Source organism: Oryctolagus cuniculus, chromosome 6 (assembly GCF_051225735.1).
Source record: "Oryctolagus cuniculus isolate XC-2025 breed Fujian yellow rabbit chromosome 6, ASM5122573v1, whole genome shotgun sequence".
Taxonomy (NCBI): Eukaryota; Metazoa; Chordata; class Mammalia; order Lagomorpha; family Leporidae; genus Oryctolagus; species Oryctolagus cuniculus.
Genome location: NC_142872.1, coordinates 36175081 through 36191374, shown reverse-complemented (window position 1 = coordinate 36191374; position 16294 = coordinate 36175081). Strand labels below are relative to the sequence as shown.

Below are 16294 nucleotides of genomic sequence, written 5' to 3'. Positions count from 1 at the left end.
GTCAATATTTATACATTATTAATCAAAGCCTGTAGGTTACATTAGACCTCACTCTTTTTGCTGTACTGTTCTGTAGTTTTCTTTTATTATTTATTTATTTATTTTGAAAATTGGAGTTACAAAGAGAGGGAGAGGGAGAAAGAAATCTTCCATCCATTGGTTTGTACCCCAAATGGCCGCAACAGCCAAGGCTGTGCCGGGCCAAAGCCAGGAGCTTCTTCCAGGTCTCCCACATGGGTGCTGGGGGCCCAGGTACTTGGGCCATCCTCTGCTGTTTTTCCCAGGCTAGTAATAGGGAGCCAGATTGGAAGAGGAGCAGCCGAGACTCGAACTGGTGTCCATACGGATTGCTGTAGATGCAGGCAGTGACTTAACCCACTATATGACAAGGCCGCCCTGTTCTGTGGTCCTCTTAGCCATACAATGTCATGTATCTGTCATTACGGTGTTCTTTGCGTAGTTTCAGTGCCCTGAAAGTCCTCAGTGCTCATCCCGGTCCTCCTCACTCCTCCCTGTCCCCCACTCCCTGATTGTTTTTCTAATGTTTTCCCCCTTTGTCTTTTTACTTTGCATTCTTATTTGCATTCTCTGCTTCCTTTTCCTAATGTTTCATCCTTGCTTCTCCATACACCTAACCTAAAACTCCGTAGCCAGTAGCTACACAAGTATGTGTTTCAGGAATGAATTATTAAACTTGTTTATCCTTAGCATCAAGGCCTGGGTTGAAATTTCAGGCCTTCTGTTCTGCTAGAATAGGCATTGACTTTTGCAGAAGCCTCAGTTGCTAATGGGGCAGAGGATCCCATTTGATCCTATTTGATGGATGCTGGACCCCCGTTCTCTAGTCTGCTTGTATACAGGGAGCTGTCACCCATTGCATATGCAGTTGAAGTCTGAAAGGAAACAGTGTGAAACAAAGCAAAACAGCAGTGAAACACAAAACTGTCTTAGAAATCCAGACCAAAGCTGGACGTGAAGTAGCTCTCTACAGCACTGCCTTTCCCGTAGCTCACACTCAACTTTCTATTCTGGTGCTGAGCACCGTACTCCTCAGGCAGCTCGTGTGGAATAATCACAGCTGCCTCACGTCTGTGCCGCACTGGGATTTGACTTTCATTGTCCATCTGTATAAGTCGGAGCAGTGAAATAGGAGTTGTAGCCCAGCAGTGTCATCAGATCTGTAATGCGTGCTACTTCGGGGTCTTTTGAAAGTTTCTTACTCTGTCTTGTGACATTAATTCTCACAGTGGTAGCCCTATGGAGTACGGATCTCTGCGTAGAAATATAAATGGGCCTTTTAGCATGTTTTGTTTATTTATTTTCATGTACTTGAAAGGCAGACAGAGAGATTGGGAGGTTGATTCTGTCTACTGGTTGACTCCCCAGATGCTTGCAACAGCCTGGGGCTAGGCCAGGCTGAACCCAGGAGCTGAGAACTCCCCTGAGAGCTCCCGCATGGGTGGCAGGAGCCCCGCAGGTGTATGAGCAGGAAGCTGGGTGGGAAGCGGAGTAGCTGGGACTTGAGCCGGCGCTCTCATCTGTGAAGCAGGCGTGCCGAACAGCAGTTTAACTTCCCGCACCGCAACGCCTGTCCCCGCAAATGGACCTTTTAGGGAGATGCAATTCCACTCATCCGAGGAAGCCGGGGCCCGGGCATGGATCAGCTAGTGGCAGACGTGCTAATGCAGCCCTGGTTTCCCACTTTGTCGACTGCTCCCTGCAAGTTCTGGGTAGCTCTGCAAGCTGCTGTTAGTGGTGGTTTCTGTCCTAAGCAGCAACTTTTCCATTTCTTCCAACCAAAAACTCAACTAAAGAGGTGCCACATCTCTGTTACGCAGATCCGGCATACGGTATTTTCTGATAAAGCGAATTTGTTCCCATACCTGCCACCACCCCACCCTGCCTTCTGGCCCTAGGCTTCCCCCTCTGCTGTGCTGCCCCTTATCTGGGAGGTCCCTGCCCCTCTAGTATGGCCTTGCTCTTGTTTCAGGCAGTCCTGTGCTGGCCCATGCTTCAACAGCTGCCGTTATGTTAGATCGTTTTAGCTGATTCTAGAAGATGGCATTAAATAACGTGAAGTCTTGTAATGAGAACTTTTATTGCCTAATTCTCTTTCAAATATTTTGAGTAGATCAAGGAAGAAGTCTCGGGTGTTGCCAGACCTCATTAGTACTTCCTTTGATGCTTGGTGCTCTTCCTCTAAAAAACATAGTAGATTGGAGCTCATCCTTTAGAACCCTTTTGAAGGCAACAGAAGAGAGTCAAAAATTCATGGTATTTTTGTTGTATTCGTTCTGAGCTTTACTGTCTTTTTGGCAAGTGCTAACTGGCTTGGAATTTATAGGACTAAGATATTGCTTAGTTTCTAGATACACTTATTTAAGAATTACCGGGATTTGTCTGATACCAGGAAAATAGGGTGCAAGTGACGGAGCTTTGGGCTGCACAGATCTAGCTGACCTCCCCGCTCAAGAAGGGAGTGGCTCTGTGGTTTTCCTCGTCCAGTGCTGGACTGTTCCCCCTGACTCCCATCATCATGCTTCTGGCTTGGCTGTCCACTTGGGCTTATCCGTGTCTGGAACCCTGTCAACAATTGCGAGCCGGTTATCAGGGGCTGGGATTAAGGTGCCATCCACAGTTCATTCCTGTCTGCTCTGACCCGTGGCAGGCCTCTCACTTGTCAGGCCCGGTGATAATTACAGCCTTAAACGCTTCACATGAGCTTCTGGGGAGGGAAGAATGCGTACGGCCGGCTTTGATGTTCCAGTTAAGAAGACTGAGCAGTCGCTCTGCCCTGGTCCTTTCTGCCCTTGGCCACTGTGTCCTCTTGCCCCTCTAGAGCCAAACTGGACAGAACAAAGTGCGAACACTCTTCCTTGCGGGTTGTGTTTCGAAGGGAGTGCCACTAACTCGTCTCCATCCAGCGCCTCTTGGTGCTCATAAATAGGTTTGTATGATGAGAAATACAAGAAGTATTTCTGAGATTCTCATCTGTAGCAGTTTAGAGTTTGCAGTAGCCATCCTTGGCCCTTCAAATCTTGCCCTATGTCCATAAAGACTCCAGGCCGAGGGGCCGGTGCTGTGGCACAGTGGGTTAAAGCCCCAGCCTGCAGGGCCAGCATCCCATATGGGCGCTGGTTGTAGTCCTGGCTGTCCCACTTCCGATCCAGCTCTCTGCTGTGGACTGGGAAAGCAGTAGAAGATGGCCCAAGTGCTTGGGCCCTGCACCCATGTGGGAGACCCAGAAGAAGCTCCTGGCTCCTGGCTTCAGATCGGCACAGCTCTAGCTCTGGCCATTGTGGCCATTTTGGGAGTGAACCAGCAGATGGAAGACCTTTCTGTCTGTCTCTACATCTTTCTGTAACGCTGTCTTTCAAACAAATAAAATAATAATAATAATAATAATAATAAAAGAAAAAGATGGTTAGTGTATCAGTAAAGAACTCTTACATTATTACAGGCTGAGAAACTGCGTTGTTCCTTGAGAGGGACATCTTCCCCAGAACCTTTCACCTTCTCCAGCTGGGTGGGGAGCAGGGTGTAGGGGGTTTCAGGACCTCACCACCCACTCCCCATGCCTGCTGGAAGAAAACAGATTGCTGTCTCCTCCAGCGGCCTTGCATCCCAAGGAGGAGTGACCTGGAGAGGCCGTGGGAATGTGACCTGAGGGGGTGGATTTAAAAGGGGAGGCCTTGGCTGGGCCTGGCTGCTGGGGGCAGCAGCTGAGCAGTTGCTGAGGGCTCCCTTTATGGCAAGGCCTGTTATGTTTTGATGAACAAAGTGTTAGTTCATTCTTCTTACTTGTGAGAGGAGTTTTACAGCGATGGGTTATAATGATGAGAAATAAAAAATAAATGAGGGTGGTTCCCATGTGCTGAGTGCACACAGCAGGTCAACCAGAGTTCAACTCTTTACCTATGGTGCTCCCGGTGATCCTTACCATGGTCCCCCTTGTCATTGTCACAGATGAGGCGACCTCCTTGTCTGAACACAGGCAGTGACCTCCTTGTCTGAACACAGGTAGCATCCACACTGGAATTCCGACTGTCTTCCACCCAAGGAGGCATATCGAACAGCAAAGCCAGAAGGAGAACTCTGGTCTACCCCGAGCTTTTTCCGTATCTTGTCCTGTATTTTACCTGGAAGCAGCTGGGCTACCCCAGCCTGGTTTTCTCTCTCTAAATGATGCCGCTTTGGAAAGAAAAACAAGATTTCACCTGTGTAGTCCGTCCATCCCGGAATGTTTTTAAGAGTGAGAGTGTTTCTGGAAAGTCAGAAATAATTACCCAAGTGGGAATTGATTTGAAATAACCACCTGCGTCTTCATCTGGATTGGAAAGGGCTGTTGACGCCTCACTGAGGGTCAGAGTCTGGGCTCCGCGGTTTGAGTGCAGGCAACGAGGCATTTGATTCTGGAACTCGCTCTGCATTTTGTATCCTCTTTTCTCTTCCTGGGATTATACCTTTGATCCTGAGAGCATGGGACAGATATGCCTCACGTGCTCTTCTCAGGCCGATCTTGGCCGGGAAGAGGTCCATGAAGGGCTCAGGTTTCTCCTGCGGGCGTCTTCTCGTTCCCGCAGGAGACTGGCAGGTGGTAATTTACACTCTTGAAGTAGAAGACTAGGGAGGGAAACCTAAAATGGAACCAACCTCTCCCATAGGCTTGCGTTCAAGATTCTGTCTTTCATCCCGTTCTAGTTTGAGTCAGTCATTTTTAGCAACATCCCTGTTACATGATTTACTGTGTCTTCTCTTCCCCACAGCTCTCCCTCCTCTCTCCCTTCCTTTATTCTTTTCTTTGTCCCTTTCTTTCTCTCCTCCTCTCTCACAAACTCTGAACTTTATATAGTTGATTTTCCTTATCATGATCACATCCGACGGAAGGTAAAAAGGATTGGACATTTATCACACTTACAGGCCTGTACTACTCTGCATTGTGAATTAAGACCAGTTATAAACACGTGTAACACATTCAGGCCATAAGGGGCAGATGTAATGTACTGATTTTAAGAGTTACTGGATTCCTAAAGTTTCAGCATGGAACAGCCACATTCAGTTCGGAACAGAGAGCCACTTTTCGCAGGGTTTCCGTGTACTTTGTACAGTCACCAAGAGGAGCTCAGTGTGGCACCAGCAGGAGGGAGACCTGAGTTTACTCCTGCATGGAACCAGTCATCTCTACTTGGAGTAGCCACTCATTGCCCCATATATATCTTCCCTTGCGAAAAGCGGTCAATAGTCTGTCTGCAACATGCTTTTTAAGGCTTTATTTAAAAATTCAAAGTGCTAGAAACACTACTAAAGGAGTATTTATTAGGGGTTAGTATTACGTATCTGTGCACACACACACACACACACACACACCCTCATTCCTGGCAGCCACCCTGTGTGAGGTAAGTTAGGTGATAATATCTACTTTGGGCTAATGAAAAAAACTGAGGTTCTGAGGGGTTAAGTCTTTTTTAAAAAAAAAAAAAAAGATTTATTTATTTTATTTAGTAAATATGAATTTCCAAAGTACAGTTTATGGATTACAATGGCTCCCCCCCCCATAATTTCCCTCCCACTCGCACCCCTCCCATCCCACTCCCTCTCCCATTCCATTCACATCAAGATTCATTTTCAATTCTCTTTATATACAGAAGATCGATTTAGTATATATTAAGTAAAGATTTCATCAGTTTGCACCCACACAGAAACACAAAGTGTAAAATACTGTTTCAGTACTAGTTATAGCATTAATTCACATTGGACAACACATTAAGGACAGATCCCACATGAGAAGTAAGTACACAGTGACTCCTGTTGTTGACTTAACAATTTGACACTCTTGTTTATGGCGTCAGTAATCTCCCTAGGCTCTAGTCATGAGTTTCCAAGGCTATGGAAGCCTTTTGAGTTCGCCGACTTTGATCTTATTCCGACAGGGTCATAGTCAAAGTGGAAGTTCTCTCCTCCATTCAGAGAAAGGTACCTCTGAGGGGTTAAGTCTTAACTCAAGGTCTCACACCTAGGGATGTGGTGCATCTTATTCTCTCAGTCATGGGAGAACCTAGGTGGGTCCAAGCTTGCCAGCTGATGAGCTTGCACCTGCTCAGCTATAAGACGGTGACACACATAGCCCATCGTAGCTCGGCGAGGCCTAAGGCAGGGTCCCTGGCTGCTTGCCTCATTCTGCGTTTCAGAACCCTCTAGATTACCCTCATGCACCCTGGAAATGTCATCACTCTTTAGGTATATGGTTAAATGAGAAACACTGGTTAGCTCAAAGCTGACCAGTTTATCTTCTTGAGTATCAGCTCGTGGATGCTTGGCAGTGTCAACTGCCAGGAGCATAATGACTTCCCCCCATCATTGAGGGTGACAGTGTAGTCACAGGAGTGGGGTTTCTTCATCTTGCTGTTTCGTGACTCTAGCAGGTGTTCCTCTATGAGGCTGGCCCATGTGTTTGTAGGCAAGCCTTTTCTATGTCCAGCACAGTTAGGTTTTGTGTAGCCTGGGACTGGTCGGTCGCTCTGTCCTACCCAACGCTCATTCCTCGGTGCTAGGCTCAGGAATTGCCTTGCCTGCTCTCCTTGTCTCCTGACTGGTCTGCATACTTGCCCTTTGAAGTGGATCCCCCACACAGGGAAAGAGTTGATAAGTAGCTTGGGTGGGGGTGGGGGCGGGGGCGGGTAGCAAGCTGAGGAATCCAGGGGGAAATATTTGTTTGAGCTCTGAGAATTAAGATTTTTGATATTTCTGCTCTGATGATGGAAAGAAATAATGATAATAATATTAATGCTTCCAGTCCATGGAGCAGAGACCTTGTTAATGCCACCTCTGAAACATACGTCAGGTCTATCACTTGCCTTTGGACTCTGCTTAGATTCCTGATCATAGAGTCAGGTTTATTTAATTACCACTTGAAGAGTTTCCAATGATACCATCTCCATAGTGTTAATCCCACTTGGACTAGCTCTTACTATCTCCCTAAAGGACGTGGGGCCAGGGATAGCGTTTGCCTCTTTGCCAACATTTGGTGCTTGTTGAAGGAAGTGATGATCACACCCTGTTTGAGGGTTGAATGTCCTTAGGCTGATCATGTTTCATAACTGGTCTCAGTTCAGACAGAAACGGGTCCCCTTCCAAACCCCAGTGAAGGTAATCTCTTTGCTGGAAGTGTAAAGAACATCAGAGAGGCACGGAGCTGTGAGAGGAAATTCTTGCAGTTACCAATATTATAAAATTATGACGCTCCTGTCGGAGATGTGCTGTTGCCTTCCTAGATACTCAGAACTTTGTATAGAGCAGTTGTTTCCTGTGCTGGTCTGTGACCGGTGGCTGGGCTGGCTGATGGCTGCGTTAGTCATCCAGAGAACCCAGTCATGCAGATTTGGTGGCCTAAAGCAGGGATTGTGACTGCATTTTCCTAACATGCACACTAGTTAAGAAGCACCCGCTGAGGACTGCCTTAGATAACTTAACTGTACAACAGTGTTTCTTTTTTCCCCCTTAAAAGCCAATTTTTTATTTTTTTAAGTTTTATTTATGTATTTGTTTCTTTGAAAGGTAGAGTGATAGGAGGACACACACACACACCGTAGGGGCCGGGGGGGAATCAAGCAAGAGAGTGCGCTTCCTTTCACTGATCCATTTCCCAAATGCTCGCAATAGGCAGGGCTGGGCCGAGCTGAAACTGGGAGTCAGGAATCCCACCCAGGTCTCCCATATAAGTAGCAGGAACCAAGTATTTGGGCCATGATCTGCTGCTCCCCGTCTATGTTAGTAGGAAGCTGGATCAGAAGTCGAGGAGCCAGGGCACCCTGTGGCACAGAGGGTAAAACCATTGGTTACAATGCCAAATTCCGTATCAGACTGACTGATGGTTCAAGTCCCACCTGCTCCACTTGCCATCCAGCTCCCTGCTAATGTGCCTGGGAAAGCATTGAAAGATGGTCCAAGTGCTTGGATCCCTACCACCCATATGAGTGACCCAGATGGTTCCAGGCTCCTGGCTTGTGCCTGGGCTAGCTCCCACCTGTTTTTGGCCGTTTGGGGAATGGAAAATCTTTCTCCCTCTCTCTCAGTAACTCTGCCTTTCAAATAAATAAATAAATCTTTAAACAAGAAAAAAAAAAAAAAAAAAGCAGAGGAGCCAGAGCTCAAACCAACACTCCTATATGGGATGCGGGCATCCCAAGCACCGGCTGACGCCGCTATGTGTAACACCCATCCCCAAAGTGCAATTCATGGCCACTCGATGTAATTTTCTGACTCAGATGCCTTTCTGTCACAGCTTCTATGTTACGCCCTTTACCCATTCACTGGACCAGTGTACAGTGGCTGTCCAGGATGGGCTTCAGGAGCTAAGACGCAAGGAGGAAAAGACAGCCGTTCCAAGATTAAGGGAGTCTGGCGTAGTCAAGACTATTATAGAACGTTATACCATGGTGGGAGCAGGTGAGATTGGCTGGACAGTCTAGTGAAGCATCCTGGGGGAGAAGCCCTTTAATTGTTCACTTGGCAAAGGAGAAGATGTTGCTAGATGCCAGGCCAGCACATAAGACTGAGAGAACATTGTTGCAAAGGCTTGGTGGCCGGAGAACCTGACAGGTGTCGAGAACTACATGTTTCTTAGTGTCCCCACTGTATAAACTACAGGTGATATGGGGTGGAGTCAAGGGCAGACAGACTGACCCACACCAGCTGTCTAGAGCTTGTGGATAGGCGTGGCAGGAGTTTATATTTGACCTCAATAGCAAATCCTCTTGCCACATACATAGGTGTTTTGAAAATACCTCTTTGGTCTGTATCTTTTCAAAATCCTCTCCCCTGATAATATGGCATGATGAAATTTCCTATTCTCATGCAATATCTTGGAAGCAAGAGAAGCTAAGTGGCAATTGTCTACGTCCCACTGGGGACCCCACCTTCATCTCTGGTTTTCTAGCCCTATTCCCACAATTTCATTTCTGAAGACAGACAGTGGCTTGTCTGTGGGGCTTCCTTCTCTGTGAAACCTGTAGCCTCTTGGAAAGCCAGTGTTTGCAAACAGGGTCCAGAGACCCAGCGTCAAGGGAATGATGGTCGTGTTAGCCCCCATGGGCGCCTTCTGCCCTTGACTCCTTGACACATGACCCTGATCTCCAAGGTCAGGTGACCCTGTGGAACACTGCCCCGAGCAGCACAATCCGAAACTGCCTTGGCTCCTCTGCTGCTTCCTCCTCCGTGTGTCAGCGTCAGCGTCTATCATGCAAACTTGAACTCCTACCAACCCCAGAACCAATACCTGCTCCACTCCGACTCCGCGTCTCACACTACTTCAGAAGCAAAACTGAGCCCCACCCCGGGCCTTCTGTGCCCGCACTGTTCCTGCCTGCAGGAGTTTCTACCCCCACTGCCGTCTACAGTTTAAAATACTTCTCCCTGAGAAGACCCTTTCCTGTCCCGTTTTAAAGAGCCCAACTCCTCTTTATTCTGCAACACTCAGTGCAGTTTTACATTGCTTTATTTGTTTTGTTGATTTTCTTTTTCTTTATTGCCAGACTTCCCTTTAAATTCCATAAAAGGAATGACCTGGCGTGCCTCACTCACACTTGTTACCTTACTTATTTGCTCAGGGAGTGAATGGATGGAGGATGGATGGATGGATGGATGGATGGACAGATGGGTGGATGGACAGAGTTGATTGTCTAGACTTACTCCTTCCCAAAAGCCAGCCTACCACTTGCTATTCATGCTGTAGTTCTATCGTGTCAGGCTCCTGGGAATCACAGGCTCCTGCAAATCATTTTCTCTCCCATGAATCTACTAAAGCTCCAACCTGAGCCCCATTGATTTAATGAACTCTGTGGTCTCTAGAGCCGACACTGATTTGTTACACTGACTTACATATAAATTATGCGTTTATTTTGTTATTAACCTTGGAGTATGTTTGCATTCGTTGTAGTTGAATCACTTTCAAATTTTACCTAAGTTATAATTTTTAAAAAGGCTTTATCTTTCTCATAATTAAAGCAGAAAAGAAATACACTTGGAAAATGTAAGAAGCACTGAGTATAATGAGGCACATATAAATCCTACGTTTCTTCACTCTGAGTAAATACTGAATATATTTTACCTTTTTTTTCCCATCCAGTGTTTTTCCTATACAATGGTATTTCTTTAAAGATCAGGGACAATGAAATTAAATAATAAATTTATTTTGGTGTAAAGTAGTTTGAAATTGATGCATATGAGAGGTATTCGAGAAATTCATAGAAATGTGGATTTTGGAGCAACTACATGGATTTTTAAATTTTTGTACTCAAATAAGCATCTCTTCATTCAGTTTTCCACAAACCTTTTGCCTTACCTGCATAAATTTCTCAAGTGTATGTGCAGGTCTGCGTACATCTATAAATATCCTGAATTTTAAATGTAACGTGGCTATGTCTTCATGGCATTTTAAAAGCCTGTCTTACTGTATGCCTAATCCTAAATTCTGCTTTCAAGAATCATCACTAGGTGTCAACAGAATACCAGACAGTGTACCAGGCACTGAGGCATACGTCAACTCACTTTAGATGTTTAGTGCTTACTGACCAGAAACAATCATTATAAAGAATATCTTGCTTACTCAAGCAGCTTTGTTTCTGAGTGGCTATGGATAAGTTGCGGAAACAAGAGGTGAAACCCTGGAATCATTTGAATTAGGGGGAAACAAGAAAGCTGGATCTCCAGTTTTATCTCCATTTATCTCCAATAAATGTACCCAGTTCAACTACAGAGTGCGCTGGGCACATAGATGTCATTTGCAAATGTGTTCCTGTTAGCTCACTAAAATTGTGACTTGGGCAAACCTCAACAGACTGCCCTTCTCTGAAACTGTAACTGTGAGAATGACTGGTGTCTTCCTTGTTTTCCAGAGTGATCGTCTCCTTATCAAGGGAGGCAGGATCGTCAATGATGATCAGTCCTTTTATGCTGACATCTACATGGAAGATGGCTTAATAAAGTACGTATGCAGATTCCTTCTTTGGCTTTTTATACTTCCTATTTTCATCAGAGACCTCAAAAGAAGCTTGAATTACGTTGGTGAAGTGAAAATCTGAATTAAATCAGTTGATTGTTTCAATCAACAGAATTATGCCTAGAGCCTTTTTGGATGAGCTACACTGATGGGGTTTCTGTGGATTTTGGTAGAAGGAGAAGATGTGCCCACTAGGGCTGGCTTTGTGGCACAGTGGGTTAAGCCACCACTTGTGACACTGGTATCACGTGTGACTGCTACTCAGCTTCTGCCCCAGCATTTCTGCTAATGCACCTGGAAAGGCAGGGGAAGAGGGCCCAAGTACTTGAACCCCTGACTTCATGTGGGAGACCAGAATGGAGTTCTAGGCTCCTGGCTTCAACCTGGCCCAGTCCTGTCCATTGCAGCCATTTAAGGAGTGAACCAGCAATTGGAAGATTCACTTTCTCTCTCCCCCCACCCTCTTTTTCTGTTGTTCTGCCTTTCAAACAAGGAGACAAATAAATAATTTTTTTTGGAAAAATAGGTGGCCACCATCATTAAGGGTACTGAACAATGGGTAAAATTTACAGCATTGTAAAAATGTACAGCTTTGTAAAACACAAAGCAAAGGACTTGACATCGAGAAAAGTGATTTAGAAGTATGGGAGACCAGGAGGAGGCACCTGGCTCCTGGCTTCAGATCGACACAGCACGCTGGCCATAGTGGCCATTTGGCAGGTGAATCAACAGAAGGAAGACCTTTCTCTCTGTCTCTCTCTATAACTCTGCCTGTCCAAAAAAAAAAAAAAAAAAAAAAAAAAAAAAAGAAGCATACACAAAATAAATACATTCAGAGGTTAGGTTTGGGTGTGGAGAGGGTGTTTAAACCAGTTCTTGACAAAAGGATGGGATTTCTATGGTCAACGCAGAGGAAGGACATGCATTTCTAGCAAGATTTCCGAATAGGTTCATTCAGGCTGTATAATTTATAATTACTTTATAAAATGGTTTGCCTGTAAGCAACACAGCCAGGTGATTTTGTGTGTGGATTCCTTGCACAGTAGATTTGAAAAGAGGATTTGACTTACACACCATTGTTTATCATGTAAAGCAGGGTACAGCAGCACAGTGATAAGTTACTACATAAGACAACTCTGTCTAACATATACTGTTAGCCACCACTGGCCTCATTCAGTTTTATTTCTGTATTGTTCAACTGCATTAGCTAGTTTAGCATTCTGGTTATAGGAGATCTTCAACTTATCTTGGAAAACTTTGCTCAAATACAGTTTTCTGTAGATGGATTTTCTTTATCAGGCCCTAAGTCTAATCCAGCTTCCCCCATGTGTGTTCTGAAAACATTCTTCTGACCTTGTTGGGAGCCGCTTGAGAGCAAGGACCACATCCTGCTCATTCCCGTACTTAGCACATAGAATTTTGTTACGCAGTCGTTTGCCTGTCTGAAAATTTACAGCGTGTTTGCTGTATGTAAGCCCATGGTCTAAGGCACTGGATGATGCTGGGTCAGATGCTACAGTCGATGTCACTCAGGCCCATCATCACACCCTGTTCCTCGGGTGACCATACAAGCGTTTAGGGAAATGGAGATATCTGTGTGTATGCCAGGTACCTACCGTTACAAGGTGACAGCAGTATCAAGTGTTCAATTAGTAGAATGGATGATTCAGAAGAGTGAGAACTGCTTATTAATTACAATAGCTAATCTTTCTTATTGAATTCTAATGTCCCTAACTAACACCGTTCCCTGGGTTTAAGATATATTAACATTTAATCTTCTCAACAACCTTATGGAGAAGGCATATTTATTACGTTGTACAGATAAAAAGAGTCGACGTAGGGTGAGTGTAAGTAACTTGGCCCTACAGCTTGTAACTGGCAGGGCCAAGATTGTGAATCCAGATAGCCTCCATCCAGAGCAGGGGCGCAGTCTGAATTCTTACACTTGCCTGTTCATCGAAACTTGATGAAGGCAGAGAGCTGGAAACTGAACCTCCAGGAATTAGTGTCATCTTGATCATACAGTGGAGGGAAGGGGGAAGGCATTTCTCTTTGAGGGTTGGTATTGTGCCGGATGTCAAAATGGGAGAAAACACACATAAACAAACGCACAGAGACCAAACCGTTCTTCCTGCCCTTTGTTCTCTGTTTTTCATGTAGGAAGAGCAGTGAAAGAACAGAGCTGGCTGCTCTCTGCACCACGATGGAGTTAGGATTGGAGGGTGCGTTTTTCCATAGTGTTTTTTTTTTTTTTTGGACAGGCAGAGTGGACAGTGAAAGAGAGAGACAGAGAAAAAGGTCTTCCTTTGCCGTTGGTTCACCCTCCAATGGCCGCCACGGCCGGCGCACCGCGCTGATCCGAAGCCAGGAGCCAGGTGCTTCCTCCTGGTCTCCCATGCGGGTGCAGGGCCCAAGCACTTGGGCCATCCTCCACTGCCTTCCCAGGCCATAGCAGAGAGCTGGCCTGGAAGAGGGGCAACCGGGACAGAATCCGGCGCCCCAACCAGGACTAGAACCCGGTGTGCCGGCGCCACAAGGCGGAGGATTAGCCTAGTGAGCGGTGGCGCCGGCAGTGGTAGACTTCTTACTGCCCAAATACTGAGGATATCTGCGCTGGATGGGAACCAAAGGGGAAGGAGCTACACGTGCACAGGCAGTGGGGTACCTAAATGCCGTCCTTGGTAGCTGTGCCTTTGAGGGTCTCCCCAGCTTATCCCTCGGCTGAGACTGCCCCGTCCTTTCCTTGGCCAAAGTGTGTCCGGGGGAGGTTGTCCTAAGCACCTCCCTTGGCTTGAATCTGTTACTGAGGAGTGGACCGCACAGAAGCAGCTGGTGTCGGAGGCATCTGCATCTTTGACTTCCTTCTTGCAAATCCACACTTGACCAATACATTATCAGAGCAGTGAAGACTGAGGTGGGAAATGACCCAAACAAAGTCTGTTTGCTGGAGCACAGAAGCAGCTGTGTAGAAGAGAGTTCTCACACCTGTTCTTGCAGTCATCTCTAATGGCTCGTTATTTTACACTCTTTAGAGCCTTCTTCACTGTTAGAACTCACCGTCAAAGAGTAATGAGAACATTTATTTTTTCAGAAATATTTATTACACACATTATATTCTACACATTGAGCCACTGGGGTTTTAGTACAAAACCAGGACGCATGGGCTCACCACATGGAATACCAGATGATTGTGAATATGAGAGTAGTTCAAAAAAATTCTTAGAAAATACACATTATGAAGAAACTATGCATGGGTTTCAAATGTTTTTGCCCCAAAATAAACTTGCCTTTTAATTTAATTTTCCAGGAACTTTTTGAAGTACCACCTGGATCTGTGTTTAAAGATGGATAAATTTGTGGGTCCCTTACACAGACTATCTTGGCCAGTGTGTCACAGTGTTTAAAATCCTTATACTACTGTGTTTGCCTTGGAGAAATTTCCCTTTGGAATTACCAGTCATTCCACTGTCTCCCCAGGCAAATTGGAGACAATCTGATTGTCCCTGGAGGAGTAAAGACCATCGAAGCCAATGGGAAGATGGTGATTCCGGGAGGCATTGACGTCCACACCCACTTCCAGATGCCGTACAAGGGAATGACCACTGTGGATGACTTCTTCCAGGGCACAAAGGCTGCCCTGGCCGGCGGCACCACCATGATCAGTGAGTCCGGGCTTTTCTACATTCCTCTTCCCCAGAGCCACACATTTAATGCATGTGGTGACCACCGCACCGTCTGCCTAACCTGTACACTGCCCTCTCTTCAGTCTGTAGACTTGGTGTCTGGTGGGAACCGAGAAAAAAAAAAAAAAGTTGGCCCAAGGAGATGGGCAACTCACCATGACCGTATGGAGGAGATTCGTGGGGTCTGGGCCACGAGAGCCATTCTCTCACACCTGCCCTAGCAGCCAGGGCTGGCTTCCTGCAGCAGTCACTGGGGAAAGTGAACTTAAAAACTGTGGCTGGTGGGCAAAAAGTGATTGCAGGACTGGGACTTGGGAGTGAGGGAAGAGGGAGGAGGGGACAGAGAGCATAAGCAGCGTTGTGGGATGGGGCTGGGGAGTGGCCCGGGAGAAGGGAGTGCTGCGGGAGTTAGCAGGCCTGCATGGCCTGTGGTGCTCTCTGGCCTCTGCTGGGTTCTAACCAATTCATATCTTTAAGATTAGGTGATCTGTGGGAGTGGTTTCCATTGTTCTTTATTTATTGTTTTGTTTCTGGTAACTCTTGCCATTCTAAAGAATCCTAGGAAGTTGCCTGCCATTGGATTCCTAAACAGATCGCATTCCAGGGCAGTCCTTCCTGTCCCAAAGGAATCTCCAAGGACTGGTTTCCATCCCAGTCCTGGCCCCAAACTTGGTCAGCCAGTGCACTGTTTATTTGAGTGCCATACACATCTGCTGGAGAGCACGGAGCAGCCAGAACCCGAGAGTTATCCACTGCTCTTTGCTTCTTTGGGTGGGAGCACTAGCTGGATTCAGCTTCATCTAGCCAGCCGGTGTGAAAGCCCAGGAACGTCTCATCGAGGCCTTAAAAGGTGCAATACAGGGAGACCAGAGCGTTCCTCTGGGTAAAGGGAGGAAGCCAGCTGACTTCTCAGCACCATCTGCCCACGAAAGCCCTGGTGCCATTCCAGACATTAGTGATGAAACTCTGTGTGTTTAATTTCCGATAAGTGCACTTGGGCCCTGTTTGATAGGAGGCTGAGGAAATGGATGATCTTGCCTTGGCTTTGTGCCATCTGAGCAAGAAGCTCGAACTGTGTAGCATCCTGGAGATTCACATTGTGCTTTATCTGCAGTAAGATCCAGGAAAGTCAGAGTTCCATGTGACGGAAGAGAAAAGCATACAGGGTACCACAAAAGCATTTTGTGTCCTTTGTGGGTCATTTAGAAACCCTACATATGCAAGCAAAAAAGCAATCATACTATCACATTACTGTTAAAATTTAGCTCTACAGGGGCCAGCGTTGTGGCATAACGGGTAAAGCCGCCACCTGCAGTGCCAGCATCCCATATGGGCGCTGGTTCCTGTACCAGCTGCTCCACTTCCGATGCAGCTCCTTGCTAATGTGCCTGGAAAAGCAGTGAGGATGGCCCAAATGCTTGGGCCCCTGCACCCACATGGGAGACCCGAAGGAGGCTTCTGGCTCCTGGCTTAGAATCAATACAGCTCCAGCCATTGGAGCCATTTGGGGAGTGAACCAGCTGATGGAGGATCTCTCTCTCTCTCTCTCTGCCTCTCTGTAACCCCACCTCTCAAATAAATAAATAAGTCTTTTAAAAAAATGTAGCTGTACCAA

The 16294-nt window shown here is 46.4% G+C and overlaps 1 protein-coding gene across 2 annotated transcripts in view; it reads left to right on the top strand.

Moving 5' to 3' along the window:
- DPYSL3 (dihydropyrimidinase like 3) overlaps nt 1-16294 on the top strand; it is a 120070-nt gene that overhangs the window by 76798 nt on the left and 26978 nt on the right. For both annotated transcript variants that reach the window (XM_002710291.6, XM_008255198.5), the window contains exons 2-3: nt 10893-10981; nt 14474-14658. In XM_002710291.6, coding sequence (XP_002710337.1) covers nt 10893-10981; nt 14474-14658 — 274 coding nt within the window. The remainder of the gene's footprint in view (nt 1-10892; nt 10982-14473; nt 14659-16294) is intronic.